Source organism: Copadichromis virginalis, linkage group LG15, assembly GCF_057382275.1.
Source record: "Copadichromis virginalis isolate Kocher_CV1m ecotype Utaka linkage group LG15, C_Virginalis_male_GT1.1, whole genome shotgun sequence".
NCBI classification, from domain to species: Eukaryota; Metazoa; Chordata; class Actinopteri; order Cichliformes; family Cichlidae; genus Copadichromis; species Copadichromis virginalis.
This window is the reverse complement of record NC_140632.1, coordinates 13,883,255-13,902,845: the sequence shown is the minus strand read 5'-3', so window position 1 is coordinate 13,902,845 and position 19,591 is coordinate 13,883,255. Positions and strand designations below refer to the sequence as shown.

The following is a 19,591-nucleotide window of genomic DNA, read 5'->3' as shown; positions in this document are numbered from 1 at the left end:
GATCTTTAGGGAGTAAGCTTTTTATTGTTTTAAATCTGTACAGGAAAACATAAAACTACATGAAGAAATATTTATAGTCCATTAGCTTCCAATCTTTTTAACTAGTCAAGGTAAACTTTATGTAAAGAATGCACAGACATGAATGCAGTACAAACTGTATTTATTGATACCCAGACAGGGCTTTTGTTTTAAATAGTACAAGACACAAAGGGAGCACTGGGCGTCTGTTGTGAAATAATAAACAAAGGAACAAACATTATACAGGCATAATTTTTATTGCTCAGTTTGGTTTGCTGTTATGAAAATAGATTCACTATTACACCGTTGGTTACAAAACACAGAAAGTCAATACAGACACTATATCCTATATCATTGTTAGCTATGGTTGCTTAGTTGAATTTGGCAACAAATGGCAAAGGGATGTCAACCTCTACTTTTTGGTCACTTACTCTAACATATTTTTCAACATTTTTGCTTTTTTCCTTCAGGGATGTAATGGCATTGTTGTGCAGAGTATTAATGCCTTTCACCATTGAATTAATCCAGGACTGGATGTCAGCTGTGAGTTGTTTACTAGATATGTCAGCCAAAATATTTTGGAGTTTAGCAGTCACAGCTTTTAGATATTCCATTACAACTCTGCAGACCTCTTCAACCGGCTTGATAACGCCAGCCATAACAGGAGAGTTCATGGCATCGTTGTATGCAGTACTCACAAAGTCAGAAAGTGTCTCCAGATTCTGGGATTTCAGAGTTTGGAGAAGCTTCTCACTCTGTTGGATGGTAAACTGCATGATTGCTGATAATTTCTTTACAATGTCCTCCAGCCGGATATCTCTAAATTTTCTCACAGTAACAACCACTTGGTCCTGGATTTTCTTTAAAGCTACCAACATATCGTCAAGAATTTCCTTTCCACTGACGATGCGATTAGAACCTGGGAAGGTGAATTCAGTGGCTTGGAAATAATCAAGTGCCGTTGCAAACATGGAAGAAAGGTACTCTGGAATCTTATGGATTGCTTCTTCAGATACATCAGCAACAAAAGCAGTACATTTCTGATAGACCTCAAGCCCAGACAGCTTCTCTTTATAGCCAGGAATCTGGAACCTAGTCGCTCTCAGAAATTTAACAACAGCATCAAGGAACTTTTCAACTTTCTTCTGGTAGTTTTCGAGGATTAAAACAGTATTATCTGTGACAGTGGTCACAATCTTGCAAGATTTTACTGATTCAAGACTGTTAATAGCCCTCTTGAACATCACATTACCCTGCTTTTTAGCCTGTGCAAAGGAACCTTCGAGTCTTCTAACTTGTTTGTTGACCGCCTTGTATGTTATGACAGCAGATTCAGACACTATTTCCATGACCGCAGGCACCTGTTTCTTCGCTCCGAGCATCATCTCGTATGGTATTTCCATATTCCAGGTTGTTTGAAGGTTCAGCTTCTCAGAGTTGATCACAGACATCTTCAGACCCAAGATATCAATGTCTGTGGATGGCTCAGACTAAACAGGACACATAAAAACCAATAAGTTAATTATTTAAATAATACATCATTTAGGTTGGAAAAAAATCAGCTTTTATTAGAAAGTGCATCGATAGTAGACTATCATCTTACCGGGTAACGACCATAGAGTCTTGCTTTCACTTGTGCCGGTCGCTTAGCCTGCATCTGAACTGCAATGAGTCCTGCAGATGGATTGGAAACTGAGACAATAAGGCCTTCTTCTGGATTTCCAGTAATCTCCTCATAGATTTCCATGGTCAGGTCAAGAATGTTGACCTTTGCTGTGTTTGTGATGGCGATAGCTACATTTTCAGTAGTTAAGAAGATGGTGCTGTCATGATGTCCCTCTAGCATTGAATGTTTCACATTGAGGAGAGAGGCCATTTTAAATCCACCCATCACGTTCACATTGGTGTTGCCCTCAATCATTCCATTCAGGATCTCAAATTCAGATGTTGAAGAAGCATCTAGTTTGATGGCGATGCTGTCCTGCTTTAGGATGCTTGCGTTAGTCTTGAGAGTGATCATTGGTGTCTTCATGGAGATCTCATAGGTCATATCACCCATAACTGGGATCTTGATGCTCTGAATTTTGGGCAGGGTGATTTTTGGAAGAGTTACCTTGCGCAGGGCAGAGGGCACATGCAGAGTGGGCATTGTGATGAGGGTGAAGTCAGGCAGGGGAATTGTGAATGTTGATGTCTCAATGTTCATCATGGGAACCTTATAGGCAGGGACAGTAATAGTTTTAGGCAACTCAGTGCTATATTTTTCATACTCTTCCTTTGCTTTGTCATATGATGTAGCGAGTATGGCAGCAGCCTTATCCTTGCCATTCATCATTTTCTTGTGCAGTGTCTTGAAATTGGTGTTAAACGCATTGATGACTGGATCCATATTGATGTTAATGGCGATCAACTCATGGTTCTTAGTGTACTTCAGCTTGGAGCTCATATCAAATGTTTGCTCTGTTGTGATTAGTAGATTGCCCAGACCAGTGTCTTCCCACAGTGAGTAGTCCTCCACTTTTGGTGTCTTCATGTCAGCAAATGGCAAGGTAATTTCAGGAATGGTGATAGGCTGCTTCAATACATCAAGATTAGCATCTCCTTTGATTTGGGAATACAGGTTAATTTCTGTTTCTCTGTTGTCCACAGCAAAGTAATGGGAGTATTTGTACTGGTTGAATCTAGCCAGACCTGTCCAACTAGCCTGCTGCACTTCGGTGTTCACGGTGAAAGCAATGTCATTCTGGAGATCTATCTTTCCAGACAGCTTTAATGGAAGGGCAATTTTGGTATTTGCTGTGTTCTTGGTATCAAGCTTAAGCTCATTAGGTGTGACCAGAGCAAGGGCTGAGTTTGAGAGAGTTCCTTCAACCTGACCAACCAGCTGTGCACTGTGAGAGGCAGAGAAATCAATTTTCATGTCTTCAACCTTTGCCTCGAACTTGAGTTCTGCAACGCTGTTTTTAATGAAAGGTGTTTCAGTCTCAGCCTTGGCATCAACAACTACGTGGCTGAAAATGCATATTTCAGCACCAACATTCTGATTCGTTTTCACAAAGTTGCTGTCTGTTGTTCCAGTGAAACTCACTTTGGCTTTATGGAAATCCATGACCACTGACAAGTCGCTCTTGTGGCGTGCCTCATCTGAGAAGTCCCGAATTGCATATTTTTCTCTGGCCACATTGTTAAAGGTCAGTTGGATGGAGCCATCTTTAAGCAGGAAAACTACATTTTCTTTAATCTCCATTTCACTAAAGATGTTAAGGGCAGGCATGTTGATGCCATGTACGTACGTAGTGACTACGGTGGTTGAAATTCCATTTTCCATGTTTAAGACTGCATTGTTAACAAGGGTTGCAGAGTAGAGCTCAGTTTTTGCTGCTGCAATAGTATCAGCAGAAGCTTCAGCTGTCAGACCATAGAAGGTCATTTGACCCTTGTGGTCAAGTTCAAAAGACGACTGATCAACCTTGATGAGCTCAGAGATGGACACATGACTCATCTTGGGCACAGATAAATGTGCACTGGCTTCCACAGCGAAGTCAAGGATTCGCAAAGTAGATGTAGTCTTTGAGATGAGGTTCATTTTGAACTCTGGTGTATCAGAAATTGTTGTGGTGTTCTCCAGGTCAGCAGTGGTTGTGAGTTTATAATGAGGTGAAATAACTCTGAACTCTCCATAAAGTTTTCCAAAACAGGGGATCTTGCTCATTTCTGCCACTTTCTCTTTCAGCTCCATGGTGAGGGTGTCATAATCAAAGGACCTTACTTTCTGGATCATTCTGATGAAATAGTCACTCATGTCATCAATTAGCTGTTTGAAGTCAAAGGCATATAGCTCATTCAACAGCTCCTGAACAGGTACCATTATGTTTTTCATCACAGGCTGAATGTCAATTGACCTGAGAGCATCAAATGCACGCTGAATCTTTTCTCTGACCTGATACTGCTTCATCATTTTAACAATCTCATCCATGAAGGCTCCAATCGTTTTTTCAACTTCAAAGCTGGAGAGAATCTCTTCAATTTTGGTATAAATCACTTGGAACTTGTTTTCAATGTCATGTTTCTTCATCCAAACCATTATGGTGTCTTTGATAGATTTCAGTATGTTCATAACTTTTTCAGTTGGGAGCTTGGGTGTCAGGTTGGTGATGTAGTTTTCCATTGAGCTGATGAATTTTCTCAGGTCTTGGACAAACAGGTTGAAGTCAAAGTTGTTAATGGCCTCCTTTAGTTCTGCCACCTTGAGCTGGAACTTGGCACTGATCTCATACCTGTTGTTGATGTCTTTTAGCATCTCAATGCTGTTGTCCATCAGTACCACCACTGTGCTCTTCATCTTTTCAATGAATGCAGGCAGATGCTCAATAAATGGGATCTGGAGAGAGTGACTGTCACTGCTCTTGTCATATTTCACAAATCCAGAGATGGCATAATTTTGACTGGACTCACTGAAGAGGAGAGTGGAGACTGCTCCTGCCATTTCAACACCCATTCTTTCTGCATTGTTGTAGGCACTCATTTCCTGTTCAAAGGCGTGCTCATTTACTTTAGATGTCACCTTCAGTGCGACACTTTGCTCTTGGAGGTTCAGCATGCTGCTGAACTTGTTGTCCATATTTGTTGTAATGGTTGGTCTGCCTTCTAGTTCATGTGTGGTTGAAGCTCTGTACTCAAATGACTGTGTGAAAAACATGGGTTGTGCTCTCAGGAGGAATTTGCTGTATAATTCGCCACTCTGCTTTCCATACAGATTCACTGCACCATTTGAATTGAAAATGGAATCAATGTTCAGGGTGAAGGGTGCAGCCACAGTTGCAACTTTGCTGTCCAGATGAAGAGATGGGGAGTTGAAGTTAGCCACATTGTTGAACTTCATGGTCAGGCCAGCAACCTCGATATCAGTGGTATGCGTCATTTGAGTTCCCAGGAGTTTACCGTTGGTGTTATACTTTGCAGACAGGACCATGTCAATAAACTTGATTTCATAGGTGTGTCTGAGCTCTTCCTCTGAGAAAGCTCCCATCACTGTTCCAGTCAGCTCCAGGTTGTAGGGCTCTGCCTTGAACTGGGCATCATTCACGAAGCTAACCTCCATTATCTTCAGGTCATTTTTCACAATAACTGAGGCAGCAGAACGGCCCATGTTGACTGTGATGTCATGCTTGTAAGAGTTGCTGCTGTCAAGCAAGTTGTCAGTCTTGGACTGCAGGGTAAAAGATCTCAGTGTAAGAGACAGTGCATTTGTGTTTTCAGTCCTCATCTCCTTGAAAGATCCAACCATGTTGTTAGAGAGAGTCAAGCCATCTTCATTCACTCTGAAGTTCACTCTGTTCCTGCTGTTAATATCAAAGAGGTTAGCCTCAAAGTTGCTGTTAAAGTAGACTTCTGTGGTTGCAATCTTGCCTCCAATGGTGAGCTCTGCTTTGTTTTCTTTAATGCCTCCTTTTGTTGTGAGAGACATGGTGGCACTTGAAGTGTCAACTGTACCATGGAAAATATTCTCAAATGTGAATGGACTGTGCTGGGCGGTTGTTGTACAGCTGGTGGTCAGGCCATTGGTGTTCAGGGAAAAGGCGGCCTTGTGAGAGGCGATGCTTGAAAAGATGTTCATGGAGGCCTCAGTGTTGACCTCCATGCCAGAGGGATTAAGGGAACCGGTAAGCAGTGAGTAGATACGGTTGCTTGTATCATCGGCTAGATTCTCTATTCTGAGACTGGCCTGTCCTCTAGAGGCAGCAAAATCTATCTGGCTCCGAAGCATCCTCTCGTCAGCCTGTGTCTCAGAGCTGGACTGGATGGTAAACTTGAGATCCTTGTACCTAAGGTTAATTTTGGTGTTGTGCACAATGGGGTCGCTGTTCACTTTAGTGTTAGAGTCAAACAGAAGCTCTTCCTCTGCATATGATGCCTTCATCTTGTTTTCAAGCTTCAGGTCTTCAGACTTCACATTCAGTGAACTCTGCATTATTGCTTCTTTCTTCGCTGGGTCGACCGAGAAGGTGTAGACATAGGTGGTGGAAGCGGTCATGGGTCCAACAGTGACACTTCCATTTGTGTTAACATTTCCAAAAAACTTTTTAGAGTCAAGGGTCATCTGGGTAGTAATAGTCAGGGAGGTGTCCAGACCCACAGGGGCAACAGCATGCACGTTGTAGCGGCCAGTTGACATCAAACTGTCTGTGACTGCAATGGTTTCCTGAACATTAAAACCTGTGGTGATCAGCATGTGTTTCAGGGAACCATCAAGAGTGAATTCCATAGTTTCCACTTCTGTGTCAGTGATTTTGGTTGCTCCTTTAGAACAGACAAATAAAAAAAATTAACAATTCGTCTCAGCGTCTATGTTTTTTCTGCACTGTTCAATAACAAATGTATAGTTTATAAGAATAAAGAATAAAGAATTACCCTCAGCTGAAAATGAGAGGAATTTGATTGGACTGTCAGCCACAATGTTGAATTTGGCCACATAGTTAGGAGACTCTGCAGTGTTGTTACCAGCAGACGCTGTTGCCTCCCACTTATAATAGTTGGTGTCGACCTTGGCAGCCATTTCCACCATGCCCATCAGAGGCAGGGTGAGATCATAGTCAGATGGGATGTTAAAAGTTGGGATTTGGATTCCTCGTGAGGCAAAATCTATGCCCAACTTCGGCATGGAAATGTGTGGAGTGGTGACCATTTGAGGTATCCTCAGCTCCTCAGATGATTTGCCCCCAAAAGGAACTGGGATGGTGATAGTCAGACGGTCCTGGTTGAACTGGTATATCAGTGTGCTTTCACTGTTGAAATGGTGAGAGTAGGGAACTTGTTAAAATGTTGTATTTATTCAGTATAAGGTTTGAAAGTTTTTTTTTTTATTATAATAACAATTGTGAAGATACTAGTTAATGTTTTTGCTTCACTTACAGGTTCATGAACAGGTTTTCAGGCACAGATGGCATTTCCATCATAGCTAAGCTGTTCCTCAGTCTCGCCATATAGGGACAATCAGCTGAGACTTTGTCCATCCAGATATTGCTGGCCTGATTAAAACACATCATATTTCTTATGATTCAGTCTGGACAGACTAAAAACTACGAAATAAACATTCAGTTAGTATAAAATTCTTTTTACCTCAATTCCTTTGTTGAGGATGTGTCGTAGTTTCATATCAGTCTCGATAACCCGCTGGTCCATAACATCCTCTGCAGTCTTCCTCAGCCAGGCCTGGACGACCTTAGTGTAATGCACTGGGACTTTTGTTTCAGCATTCATGTTGGACATCAGCTGAACCTCAGCCTGCTCTTCGCCTGTGACAGTAAAAAGACAGTGTTTTAAACTGTGCCTGACATGACCATTCTTTGAGCTCCATTGCCACTCTTCTTGAGCAAAATTACCATATTTGAAGGTGACTGCCTGAATGGAGGAGATCTCTGGGAGCTTGACATCACTTCTGATCTCCATGGTGAGTCCGTCGGCTTTGCTCATGGTAGCAGTGACTGTGGCATCTGTCCTGAGTGAGGGGACTAACAGCTGAAGTTGCAGCATGCCATCAGTCATAGCCTGAAGCCTATAATTAATAATAAAAAAAGCAGTTAATTTCTGCAATGAGGTCAGTGGAATTATAGTAAAGTAACAGAACAGTTTAGGAAAATATTTTGCTGGGTTTACTCACTTGGCACGGCCAGTCAGAGTGAGTTGAGGCACGTTCTTGTTGGAGATCTCGAGGGTAATAGATTTGCCTCCGGCATTGCTATCTGTCATGCCGAGCTTGACGCCCGCCTCAACATCAAAGTCAGGTATGTTGATCTGAGTGCTGAAGACATTTCTGTTCCTGTTGTATGTCATGGTGACTGTAGCCTCAGTAGGCTGAGCACCTGACGTCACAGAGTCAGAAAAAGGTTAATCACTTATCTGTATAACTCAAAAAAAGAAAAAGAAAAGAAAGAGGCAGCACATGTAATAAAATTCTTGATTAAAAAAAAGCAATATTCATACCTTCGGCTCTCAGGGTCATCTTCACAGAATTAACCTTGTGGTGTCCGTCCTTTTCTTCGCCATAGGTGATACTGGCTGTGTACTCAGAGACCTCTTTAGTAGGCTCGATGTCCAGAGCAAACCTTGGGTAAAAATAAAGTCTTTAGTACATTTTTATTTCTTCTAATGCAATTTGGTACTGTGCAGCAATAAAATCTATAATCTCATGTGCATATATCCAGCTAAAACCACCATCTGAGATGAGCTAAAATCTTTTCATCTTGACCTATTCTTATCTGTATTTAACCATCTTCTTTTCAACTGTACCACAATATACTAAACAATATTTAGCATTAAATGGAAATATGTTACATGATCATATTTAAGGCATTTCCATTTCTTATTTAACAAAGAAACAAAGCAAAACCTGACTTTTTAAAGGACATCTTACTCAGTCTCTCCGTTCAGAGGGAAGTAAGGAGCAGCCGTTTTGCCAGGAGCGTCACCATGAAGTGTTTTTGTGCAGTATTTGACTCCAGAGAAGAGAGGGCTGCAGCTGGAGTCGGCTAGTCTGTGTGGGATCACTGTAGCGTGTCCAGCACCCACAATCATAACTTTGTTGCTATTTCAAACAAAGAACAGCAAAATTACTTTACAACTTCTAACAACATTATTAAAAACACAGAATATATGAAATGCAATACGCTCCCTGTTGGTAGTGTTCTTTATAATTAATATTTATATGATATTGATTGAATAATCAATATCAATTAATACCATTTACTTGTATTACACAAAGTAAGTTATCAGACTTTTTTTTTTTACCTGATTCTTAAGAATTTCATGGTGCCCTGTGGAGCAGGGATGGAAAGTTTGACCTGGTTTTGCTCCATGGTGATCTTGGCATTGAAAGAGCTCTCATGGTACATGTTGGTGTGCATCTCAACTGAAGAGACAACAAATTCAGGCACATGGATTCCCATCTGAGTCATGAACTCAATTCCAATTGCGGGCATGAACACCAGCTCCTGGAAACAAAGGGGATCACAGAAAAATTGAAGTGTGTGGGGAAAAAATGACCAACAGTCAGGATTAATATGACTGAGAATTCTACGTACATGTCACAGAAACAAACAATTAAAACAGCAACATTGTAATAACAATTGCTGTTTTAGTATGGTGCTAAACACAGGTTAAATACAGTAGATGGAAACCTTACCATGTTTGGAGTCATGCGAAGACCTCCTTTTGCACCAGGAGCAAAGGTGCCAGACAGAGCAAATGTCAGAGGCAAGCCAGATGCTGTTGACATCATGAATTTGTTGTCCATGAAGATGTAATGGGCAAAAATCTCATTGCGAGTGCTTGAAATCAGGTTAGACATGACCTGACAGGGAGAAATACAGTTAACAAATAGAGTTTTTCAGCTGCAAATAAAAATAAATCTATATAGACACTATATTAATGACTGCAGAACACTACCTTTGTAGGTACTATCCTCATGAAAATGTTTGCATACATCATTGCATTTTCAGCAATAGACTTCAGTTCATTGCTCTTGATGTAGCCAAGCTCAGCTCCCATTAGCCTCAGGTAGGCCATGGCCTCTGGGGACTCTCGGTTCTGCAGGTCTTTTACCAGCTTGTTGAGGTTGCGGACAATTTCTGTTGCAAGGTTTTCAGGAGCCTTAAGAAAAAGGGACCAATATGTTAGATACGTTGGTGTGAGTGACAATGATACGTTCATTAAGAATAAGAGTGTTTAACAGAAACAGTTATGCGAGTGATATACCTTTTGCCCCTCTATTTTCAGTGGAGCAACCCATTTCTCCAGAACTTCCTTGATCTTTGGTGACATCTGTTCTTCAGCCCAGTACAGAGCCTTGGACACTGTGTCAGGGAAGAATCCATTCTTGCCAAACAGAGCCTCAATGGTTGGCTCAAAGCCTTTTCCTTCCATGCCAACCTGCCAAAAAGAATTTAATAATATGAATACAAAAATGAACCAGGAGTTGTTGGGGTTAGGTCCCATCAAATAAAATGAATCCCCATGAATAAAGTTCAGCATTAAAGGTGTAAAAATGGCATAAATAATTGTGCGTGAGAAGCACTGTACATACCTCCCAAATATCCATGCTGTAACCAAAAGCATTCAGGGTAGTTTCCAGCAAGACTTCTCTTGGCAACGTGCTGCTGGGATCGAAAATGACATTGCCTTGAATTTTGGCCGCCATGCTCTCATGTGCCATTCCCAGCTTATAGTTGCGAGATTTTGTGGTGTAGTCGCTGTGTGTAGAAACTTCTGTGTCCTGCAGGGCATCCATTATTTTCTCCCCAAGCCTGGAGTGAAGATTAAAAGTAAAACTATTAGCTGAGTGTAAATAGATGGGTGCCCAAATCGGCGCTATATTAGTATAGAACAACACATTAAGCTGAAAAATGCTTCATTCTTACTTTTTGGTCTCTGAATCAGTTGAGGAAATGATGTTGTAGATGTGGGAGGACACAAAAGCCCTGATCTGCTCGTTCTGCTCTTGGTTAAGCAGCTTCTTCACCACCTCAATGTCGCTGTCCTCGGGGTTTCTCATCAGTATCAGATAAGCTGCCAGACGTTTCTGCACAGCGCCCTTGGGATACTGGCTGACCCTCTGGAGGTTGGCACGAATCTGGACAGGAAAACAATTTGAAAAAACAGTGACTTAATGGTCTTTGTAGCTGCAGTTTGTCTCCACTATAAAACCGGGAAGCAAGGATTCAATTCAATTCAATTTTATTTATATAGCGCCAAATCACAACAAAAGTCGCCTCAAGGCGCTTCATAGATACAGAGAAAAACCCAACAATCATATGACCCCCTATGAGCAAGCACTTTGGCGACAGTGGGAAGGAAAAACTCCCTTTTAACAGGAAGAAACCTCCGGCAGAACCAGGCTCAGGGAGGGGCGGCCATCTGCTGCGACCGGTTGGGGTGAGAGAAGGAAGACAGGATAAAGACATGCTGTGGAAGAGAGACAGAGGTTAATAACAGATATGATTCAATGCAGAGAGGTCTATTAATACATAGTGAGTGAGAAAGGTGACTGGAAAGGAAAAACTCAATGCATCATGGGAATCCCCCGGCAGCCTACATCTATTGCAGCATAACAAAGGGAGGATTCAGGGTCACCTGGTCCAGCCCTAACTATATGCTTTAGAAAAAAGGAAAGTTTTAAGCCTAATCTTAAAAGTAGAGATAGTGTCTGTCTCCCGAATCCAAACTGGAAGCTGGTTCCACAGAAGAGGGGCCTGAAAACTGAAGGCTCTCCCTCCCATTCTACTTTTAAATACTCTAGGAACAACAAGTAGGCCTGCAGAGCGAGAGCGGAGCGCTCTAATAGGGTGATATGGTACTACAAGGTCATTAAGATAAGATGGGGCCTGATTATTTAAGACCTTGTATGTGAGGAGCAGGATTTTGAATTCAATTCTGGATTTAACAGGAAGCCAATGAAGGGAAGCCAAAACAGGAGAAATATGCTCTCTCTTTCTAGTCCCTGTCAGGACTCTTGCTGCAGCATTTTGGATTAGCTGAAGGCTTTTCAGTGAGTTTTTTGGACATCCTGATAATAATGAATTACAGTAGTCCAGCCTGGAAGTAATAAATGCATGAACTAGTTTTTCAGCGTCACTCTGAGACAGGATATTTCTAATTTTAGAGATGTTGCGCAAATGGAAGAAAGCAGTCTTACATATTTGTTTAATATGTGCGTTGAAGGACATGTCCTGGTCAAAAATGACTCCAAGGTTCCTCACCGCGTTACTGGAGGCCAAGGTAATGCCATCCAGAGTAAGAATCTGATTAGATACCATATTTCTAAGATTTTCAGGGCCGAGTACAATAACCTCAGTTTTATCTGAATTAAGAAGCAGAAAGTTAGCGGCCATCCAGGTCTTTATGTCTTTAAGACATTCCTGCAGTTTAACTAATTGGTGTGTGTTATCTGGCTTCATGGACAGATAGAGCTGGGTGTCATCTGCATAGCAGTGAAAATGTATGCTATGTCTTCTAATGATACTGCCTAAGGGAAGCATGTATAATGTAAACAGAATTGGTCCTAGCACTGAACCCTGTGGAACTCCATAATTAACCTCAGTGTGTGAAGAGGACTCTCCATTTACATGCACGAATTGGAGTCTATTAGATAGATATGATACAAACCACTGCAGCGCAGTACTTGTAATACCTACAGCATGTTCTAATCGCTCTAATAGGATATTATGATCAACAGTATCGAACGCTGCACTGAGGTCTAGCAGGACAAGCACAGAGATGAGTCCACTGTCAGAGGCCATAAGAAGATCATTTGTAACCTTCACTAAAGCTGTTTCTGTGCTGTGCTGAGCTCTGAAACCTGACTGAAACTCTTCAAATAAACCATTCCTCTGCAGATGATCTGTTAGCTGTTTGACAACTACTCTTTCAAGGATTTTTGATATGAAAGGAAGGTTGGAGATTGGCCTATAATTAGCTAAGACTGCTGGGTCTAGAGATGGCTTTTTGAGTAAAGGTTTAACTACTGCCAGCTTGAAGGCCTGTGGTACATAGCCGATTATTAGAGATAGGTTGATCATATTTAAGATCGAAGAATTAATTAATGGCAGGACTTCTTTGAGCAGTTTTGTAGGAATGGAGTCTAAAAGACACGTTGATGGTTTGGAGGAAGTAATTATTGAAGTTAACTCAGAAAGATCAATTGGAGAAAAAGAGTCTAACTTAATATCAATGGTACTAAGAGTAGCTGTAGATAATATTACATCTGTGGGATGATTATTGGTAATTTTTTCTCTAATGATAAAAATTTTATTTGTGAAGAAGTTCATGAAGTCATTACTAGTTAACGTTAAAGGGATGGTTGGCTCAAAAGAGCTCTGACTTTTTGTCAGCCTGGCTACAGAGCTGAAGAGAAACAGGGGGTTGTTCTTATTTTCTTCAATCAGTGATGAATAGTAAGATGTTCTGGCTTTGCGGAGGGCTTTCTTATAAAGCAGCAAACTATTTCTCCAGGCTAAATGATGATCCTCTAGATTTGTGACACGCCATTTCCTCTCCAGATTACGAGTCATCTGCTTTAGGGTACGTGTTTCAGAATTATACCACGGAGTCAGGTACTTCTGATTTGAGGCCTTAGTTTTCACAGGAGCTACAGTATCCAGAGTCGTACGTAGTGAGGAGGTGAAATTATTAACAAGATAATCGACCTCTGTTGGGGTAGCGTTCAGATAGCTGCTCTGCTCTGTGTTGGTACAGGGCATTGGAGATGATAACAGTGGGTGGATTATATTCTTAAACTTAGTTACAGTGCTTTCAGAAAGACATCTACTTTGATAAAGTCTACTCTTCACCGCTGTGTAATCAATTATTGTAAAAGTAAATGTTATCAGGAAATGATCAGACAGGAGAGGGTTTTCAGGAAACACTGTTAAATGTTCAGGTTCGATGCCATATGTTAAAACAAGATCTAGAGTGTGATTAAAGTGGTGGGTGGGTTCTTTTACATTTTGAGAGAAACCAATTGAGTCTAATAACAGATTAAATGCCATGTTGAGGCTGTCATTTTTAGCATCTATATGGATGTTAAAATCACCCACAATAATTATTTTATCTGAGCTCAGAACTAAATTAGATATAAAGTCTGAGAAATCAGACAGAAACTCTGTGTAAGGCTCAGGTGGACGATAGATGATAACAAGTAAGACTGGTTTCTGAGTTTCACAGCTGGGGTGGACAATGTTAAGCATCAGGCTTTCAAATGAATTAAAAGTCTGTCTTGGTCTTTCATTAATTAATAGGCTGGTGTGAAAAATTGCTGCCACACCGCCCCCTCGGCCTGTGCTTCGAGATTTCTGGTAGTTAGAATGGCTCGGGGGTGTTGATTCATTTAAACTAACATAATCATCCTGCTGCAACCAGGTTTCTGTAAGGCAGAGTAAATCAATTTGTTGATCAATTATTAAGTCATGTACTAACAGAGACTTGGAGGAGAGAGACCTAATATTTAATAATCCACATTTCACTGTTTTACTCTTTGGTTCAGATGTGGATACTGTATTGTTCTTTCTTTGTGATTGTTTATGTTTAAGTTGTTTGTTGCTGGTTTTTAGTTTGTTTTTTGTCTTTTTGGAAGCTGACACAGTCTCTATGGAGATGGGTTTTTGGGGGGGTAGCAGGAGGAGAGAAGCTGCAGAGAAGCGTGTAAGACTGCAACTCTGGAGACTCCTCATGTAGAAGAGGAATGTGGTTAGTTACCTCATCTGTCACAGACATGCGCCTGAAAGCCTGGATGGCGGCCAGCTGCACGGACAAAGTGGTTGCGGGCTGTCTCATGCACTTGAGCAGGGTGGTCTTAATAGCAGGATCGGTGGCCTCCATTGCGTCTCCCATGTTGCCAACAACCTGGACAGAATATGAAAGCAAATCATAAATCATGCAATTAAATGTTCCCTTTAAAACTTTTCTATCTTTGTCCTCAGGAAATGTGGGATCATGTGTTTTTTCCCCTCTGTATTGTCTTGATATAATAAAGTTTCTTGAATGAAAATGTAGTCTTATTCACGTCTTGTTACCTACCCTTAAAGTCAGGAAAGTCAGGTCTTTGTCACCAGCGCAGTCTGCACCCAGAAGAGAAGCAATATAGTTGTAGACAGCTGTGATCTCTGGAGTGACTCCCTCAGATTTATACAGTCTAGAGGAAAAGACAGACATTAGGGATTATGTATTAATTTACAACAGGTACCACAATTCAGTGTTACTGCATCGAGGAGAGCGTCCTTCAGAATGTCATATATTTATGTTCACTTACTTCCTGGCTGCATTGCTCAAAGCATACATGATGGGTTTGCTCTGCTTGTACTGAGCCATTGCCAACAAGTCTTTCACCATCTGCTGTGAAGGGTTGGGCAGCAGCCCCAGGGCGTAGACAACAGCATCAACCTCAACAGCAGCTTCATGAAAGGTCCTGAGAAGCTTGAGCATGGCGCTAGTGCATTCTGGTGTACCACACTGAGCCAGAGCTTGCCACGTCAGAGAGGGTGAAATGTCTGTCATCTCAACAATAGCCGAGTTCAGGGTGTCCCCCTTCAGGCCACGAAACTCTGACACCAGCTGGCGGAAAAGGCCGGCGCGCTTCTCGCCCTCGTTGGTCTCTGACAGAGAGTTCAGCTTCTGCATCGTGGCAGCGACAGCATCCATGGTTTGCACTGGGGATTTGTCGTCAACAACATCCATGGGCAAGTACCTGACATTGTCCTCATCTGTACAGAAATAAATCACAAGCAGTGGAAAATCTATTAGAATCTGGATGTTAGAGACACACGTAAAATATTTATATTGTTTTTTCCCCCCTATTTTTTACTAAATTTGTTTTCACACAACAGAAGCACTCACTGTGATCAAAGATTCTGTCATTGATCTTGGCAGTCGCTCTCAGAGTCACAGTCTGCTTCACCATAGCAGAAATTCCATATTGGTTTCTTTTTTCAGAAGAGAGAAATCCCCAAATGTGCGTTAGATTTCAAAGAGAATTCACAAAATTATTCATGAAAAATCTACAAAAAGTCAAAATAAAACTTACTCATGGGACAAGGGCAGGAAGATGTGTTTCTCTGTGCAGGTTCCACTGGTCATGTGTTTCTTCTGGTTGTCAAACCTGTAGTTACAGCTCTGAGTGCTCCTGATCAGCTTGGACAGGCCGTATTTCTGACAGGCAATAAATAAATAAATAAATAAAAATTAATGTTTTGTCAGAAGTTTGGAGAATGTAGAATGCTGGGAAATGTAGATGTACTTTGTGGCTTGACGTTGGAAGAAAAAAGGGATGGATGTTTGCTTTGTGGTTTTATACTATGGAAATATAGCTTGGGTTCATTTAATAATGCAATCAGACCATATTTTTTTCCTGATGATTGAGTGCTGATATTTTGACTCTTGGCCTGAGTTTGTGATGGCAGTGTCAGATTTTTGTTGAACTCTTACCATCCCAGAGACGAGAGCCAGGGGACTGGTGTCCTGTCTGCGGGCAGTGAACCAGTCACATCTGGACAGATCCCTGCTGACTGTCACATCAGTAGCAATGTCCTGTTTGTTGTTGACGGTGAAGTCGGTGGAGCACACTCCGTGCACGGTGGGCTGGAAATGATTAGGATGTTCAAAACAATTCAATATTCAAGCTGTAAGAACTGGACCTATGGACGTGCATTCCTTCCTTTAACTTATCTCTTAAATCAGGTAATCAATCATTCTTAAAGATTACCTCCATTATGAGAGCAGCGCATGTCAATAACAAGATAAAGTTATCTAGGACTTTGACCTGTTGCTGAAAATTGTCATTGTTGGAACATGCTGTTACAACAGTGTATTTATCTCCTTTGACTGGGCCAGCTTATCTGCACCTTGTGCAACTTATCTATGCATGACTAAACAACAAACTGAATCAGGCTCTACTTGGTGTGATTTAATTGCCAACTATGAAGCTATGAAAATTTTCCCAAAAAAGAAAAAAATCAAGTAATAAACAAGTGAGGGGAGCTACCATTTCATTGTTCTTCTCCTCTTCCATCACAGGCACCATGAGAGCTGAGACAATTCCTCTCTTGATGTTGAGGATGTTGACGGGCTCATTGTCCTCAGGGTACAGCCTGACATCTGTCTGTCCTTCAACTGTGATCTTTAGAGTGTTTCTGTTGACGTGGACAGATCATCATTTACAGCCTGCCATTCAGGTCACTCTTTGATTTCCTCAGTTACCCTGGATCCTAATTTCTGAGAGCAATTAACAAAATACATAAATCTTTCCTACAAACAAGATGACTCACTTCTCCATGGCAGCTTTGAAAGCCTCAGCTCCAGCAGCAGGACGATACAGTGGATTCCCCTCATCGTCAACGCCAACAACCTCGCTCAGAGAGCAGTCTGTTGTGCGGAGGATGAAGCTACAGGTCTGGGGCACATCAACCTCAACCTGTGCAGCAGAATAAACAGTTTGTTTGGACTTCTTGTTTTACATTCAGGGTCATGAGATTGCTGTTATTTTTCCTCAGCAATGATCTAAGCTCGAAGACTTACTGTGCAGGAGACTTTGGGGCCGCTTTTATTGTCTGTAGCTCCATTCACAGTGTTAAAGGTCTCAGCTTCGTAGTCATACACAAATCTTCTGAAGTGCCTGTATCTTTTGGCCACTGAAAAGTATTTAAAGCATTTACAGCAATAGTTAGAACAACAACAGCCAGTTTATCAAATGCTAAACTAAAATAAAAACTTCAAGGCTAGCTCCACTCAAACCAAAGTTTTACATCCAGGACTTATGGAACTGAAGCCAAATATTTAATGCGTAGTTCTCTATATACGTTCTAGGTATAATGGAAATTAAATATTTCAAGCTTCCCATTTTGATTTTCCCGTTTTATAATATTAAATTACACATTGTAAAATATTTACTTTTAAACAATGACAACAAAGACACTCACAAAAGCAGGCTGGAGATGGTTCCTCAACACTTCCAACATCTTGCTCTGAAAAACAAAAAAACCCCAAACAAACGCACAAGCTGCCATTACAGTGCAACAACACAATTGCAAATGATTGAATACAATAATTATGCCACATTTGGCCGCTCTCTTATTCCAAGCGTGAGTCTCTGCGCATTTGATTTGGCAGATTTTATGCCAAATACGCTGTCTTATGCAAGCCCTAAGGAATTTGAGTCTCCAACCCGAGGGGAAACCGGGGATTTTTGTTTGGTGAATGTTTAAGCTACATGTTAAATACAGTAATAAATACTACTAATAAAAAAAACATAGTAATTTTATTTGTCAGTGCCTTGCTTAACACTTAACACAAACTAACAATATTTACTGTAAATTTTTACATGTCGAAGTCTAATTAAATAGCTACACATTTGTTTTGCTCTATTTTAAAAACGTAAGAGACATAAACAGTATCAAATATCATCGTCTCAAATTTGTAAAATATGTGTTCCATTTCAGAGCAAGTTGCCAACTTTTCACAAAGCTAAAAAAAAGCATTCGTTACATATTTTTAAACAAACAGATTTAATTCACATACAGGTCTAAGTTTTAAAAATCCACTGCCTTTAAATGGAAAAAAATATTGTACTCACGGGCTAGTGTGCATGTGCCCAGAAACAGCACAAGGCAGAGCTTGTAACCCAACATCATGGGTTGAGCTCCTGGAAGCCTTAAGGTAAGAAGAGTCCCCCTCTTTCTCTGAAGACTAATTCTTGTGCTTTCGCCTTTTGGCTTTTATAGCTTTCAAGACATACTGTATGTGATTGCAGGGACTTGCAAATGTGTTGCCCTGGTTCCAAAGTCTGAGCAGTCCTTGTGGCAGGTCAAAGGTAAAAAGACTGTCTGTCAGCACTGGGTGGGGGTGGCCAGTGATTATTCTAAATGACTGTTGTTTTATTATTTCTGGTTTGAGATCATCCTGAGGTCATTAATATAGAATGCTAATGCTAATGCTTATTGTTAAAAAAACAAAAAACACCCCCCCCCCTCCCCCTGACAATTTGTATCTAGCAGATAATTTATTATTTAGTGCTGTACTACTTTATGTGTTAGTAAGTAATATAGTGCAGTACAACATAGATTTTGTGGTACTAGGATAATACTAATGTTTATGTGTTATCATATATCATTCTATTTTATTACAACATTAATATACTCTTGCTAGCTAACATTTTTAATAACCATCATCAGTGTTGTGTAAGTACTAATCCTCATGGATCAATAACTTTGTTTGTATGTTGCATTCAAAGCTCAGGTCACAAAAACATTTGGTAGTATCAGGATTTTATTGACTTTCATTTCAACGCTGTGTGCCATTATTCTAAGAGGCAATCAGTTCAAACCGAGAAAGGTTTCAGTTTTGATTTTACAGAATTTCCTTTGGGATTAATAAAGTTTTTCTGAGTATTATTTCTTTGTTTCAAACTTATGACTGCATGAACGTTCATACGATTCAAAATATAGCTTATAACACAATTGTGGCACTATGATGTACTGCAAGTATGCGAACGCCTTCACATACGCTCACCTTTGCCTCATAGATGACTCAAGCATGTGAACCTATATCGCCTGCTGCTAGTGTGCTCCTGCTTAAAGTTTGTTATCAGCATATATTAAAGCACGTCTCAAAGCATTAGGTGCTTTATGACATGCACATGGTAGATAGGACTCTAATGGGCCTAACCAGTCATCAGAAGTGCAGTGCATCTGCAGGGATCTCTAGGGTGGCACTTGGACATCCAGGGAAAAAATACATAGTGAAAGTGATTATAATGAGTAATTTCACTTATAGAATAAAATTAAAATGAAACCTTGAAATACCTGAATGGAAAACTCAAACCATATCTTCCTGAACAGGAAATATTCAGCCCAACTCCAATAGTTATGTCTTGCATTTGGGTGTAACATCATTTTAGGATCCACCCTAGACTCTTGTAGTCTTGTAATAGCCTTAAACCTCAACCGTGGCTTTTTAAACTGTTTATTCACAAAATAAGAAGAGTTTAGTTTTAGCTAATTCTAATTTGACTGAAATGACTTATACTGCAATG

At 40.7% G+C, this 19,591-nt stretch overlaps 1 protein-coding gene across 1 annotated transcript; it reads right to left on the bottom strand.

The window, feature by feature from the left end:
• Positions 1-143: 143 nt before the first annotated feature.
• Positions 144-18,342, bottom strand: LOC146692096 (apolipoprotein B-100-like). Its single transcript, XM_085432048.1, has 26 exons — positions 18,134-18,342; positions 17,481-17,525; positions 17,080-17,192; positions 16,830-16,975; positions 16,547-16,694; positions 15,991-16,143; positions 15,590-15,714; positions 15,403-15,488; positions 14,819-15,269; positions 14,587-14,701; positions 14,266-14,412; positions 10,434-10,645; positions 10,100-10,319; positions 9,772-9,945; positions 9,463-9,666; positions 9,200-9,367; positions 8,806-9,008; positions 8,432-8,602; positions 8,002-8,123; positions 7,679-7,880; positions 7,401-7,573; positions 7,138-7,313; positions 6,931-7,046; positions 6,430-6,803; positions 1,622-6,318; positions 144-1,508 (listed from the first exon to the last, which is right to left on the bottom strand). The coding sequence occupies exons 1-26, from the start codon at positions 18,189-18,191 to the stop codon at positions 390-392; spliced, it is 9,918 nt and encodes a 3,305-aa protein (XP_085288174.1). The 5' UTR covers positions 18,192-18,342; the 3' UTR covers positions 144-389.
• Between the last annotated feature and the right edge of the window lie 1,249 nt (positions 18,343-19,591).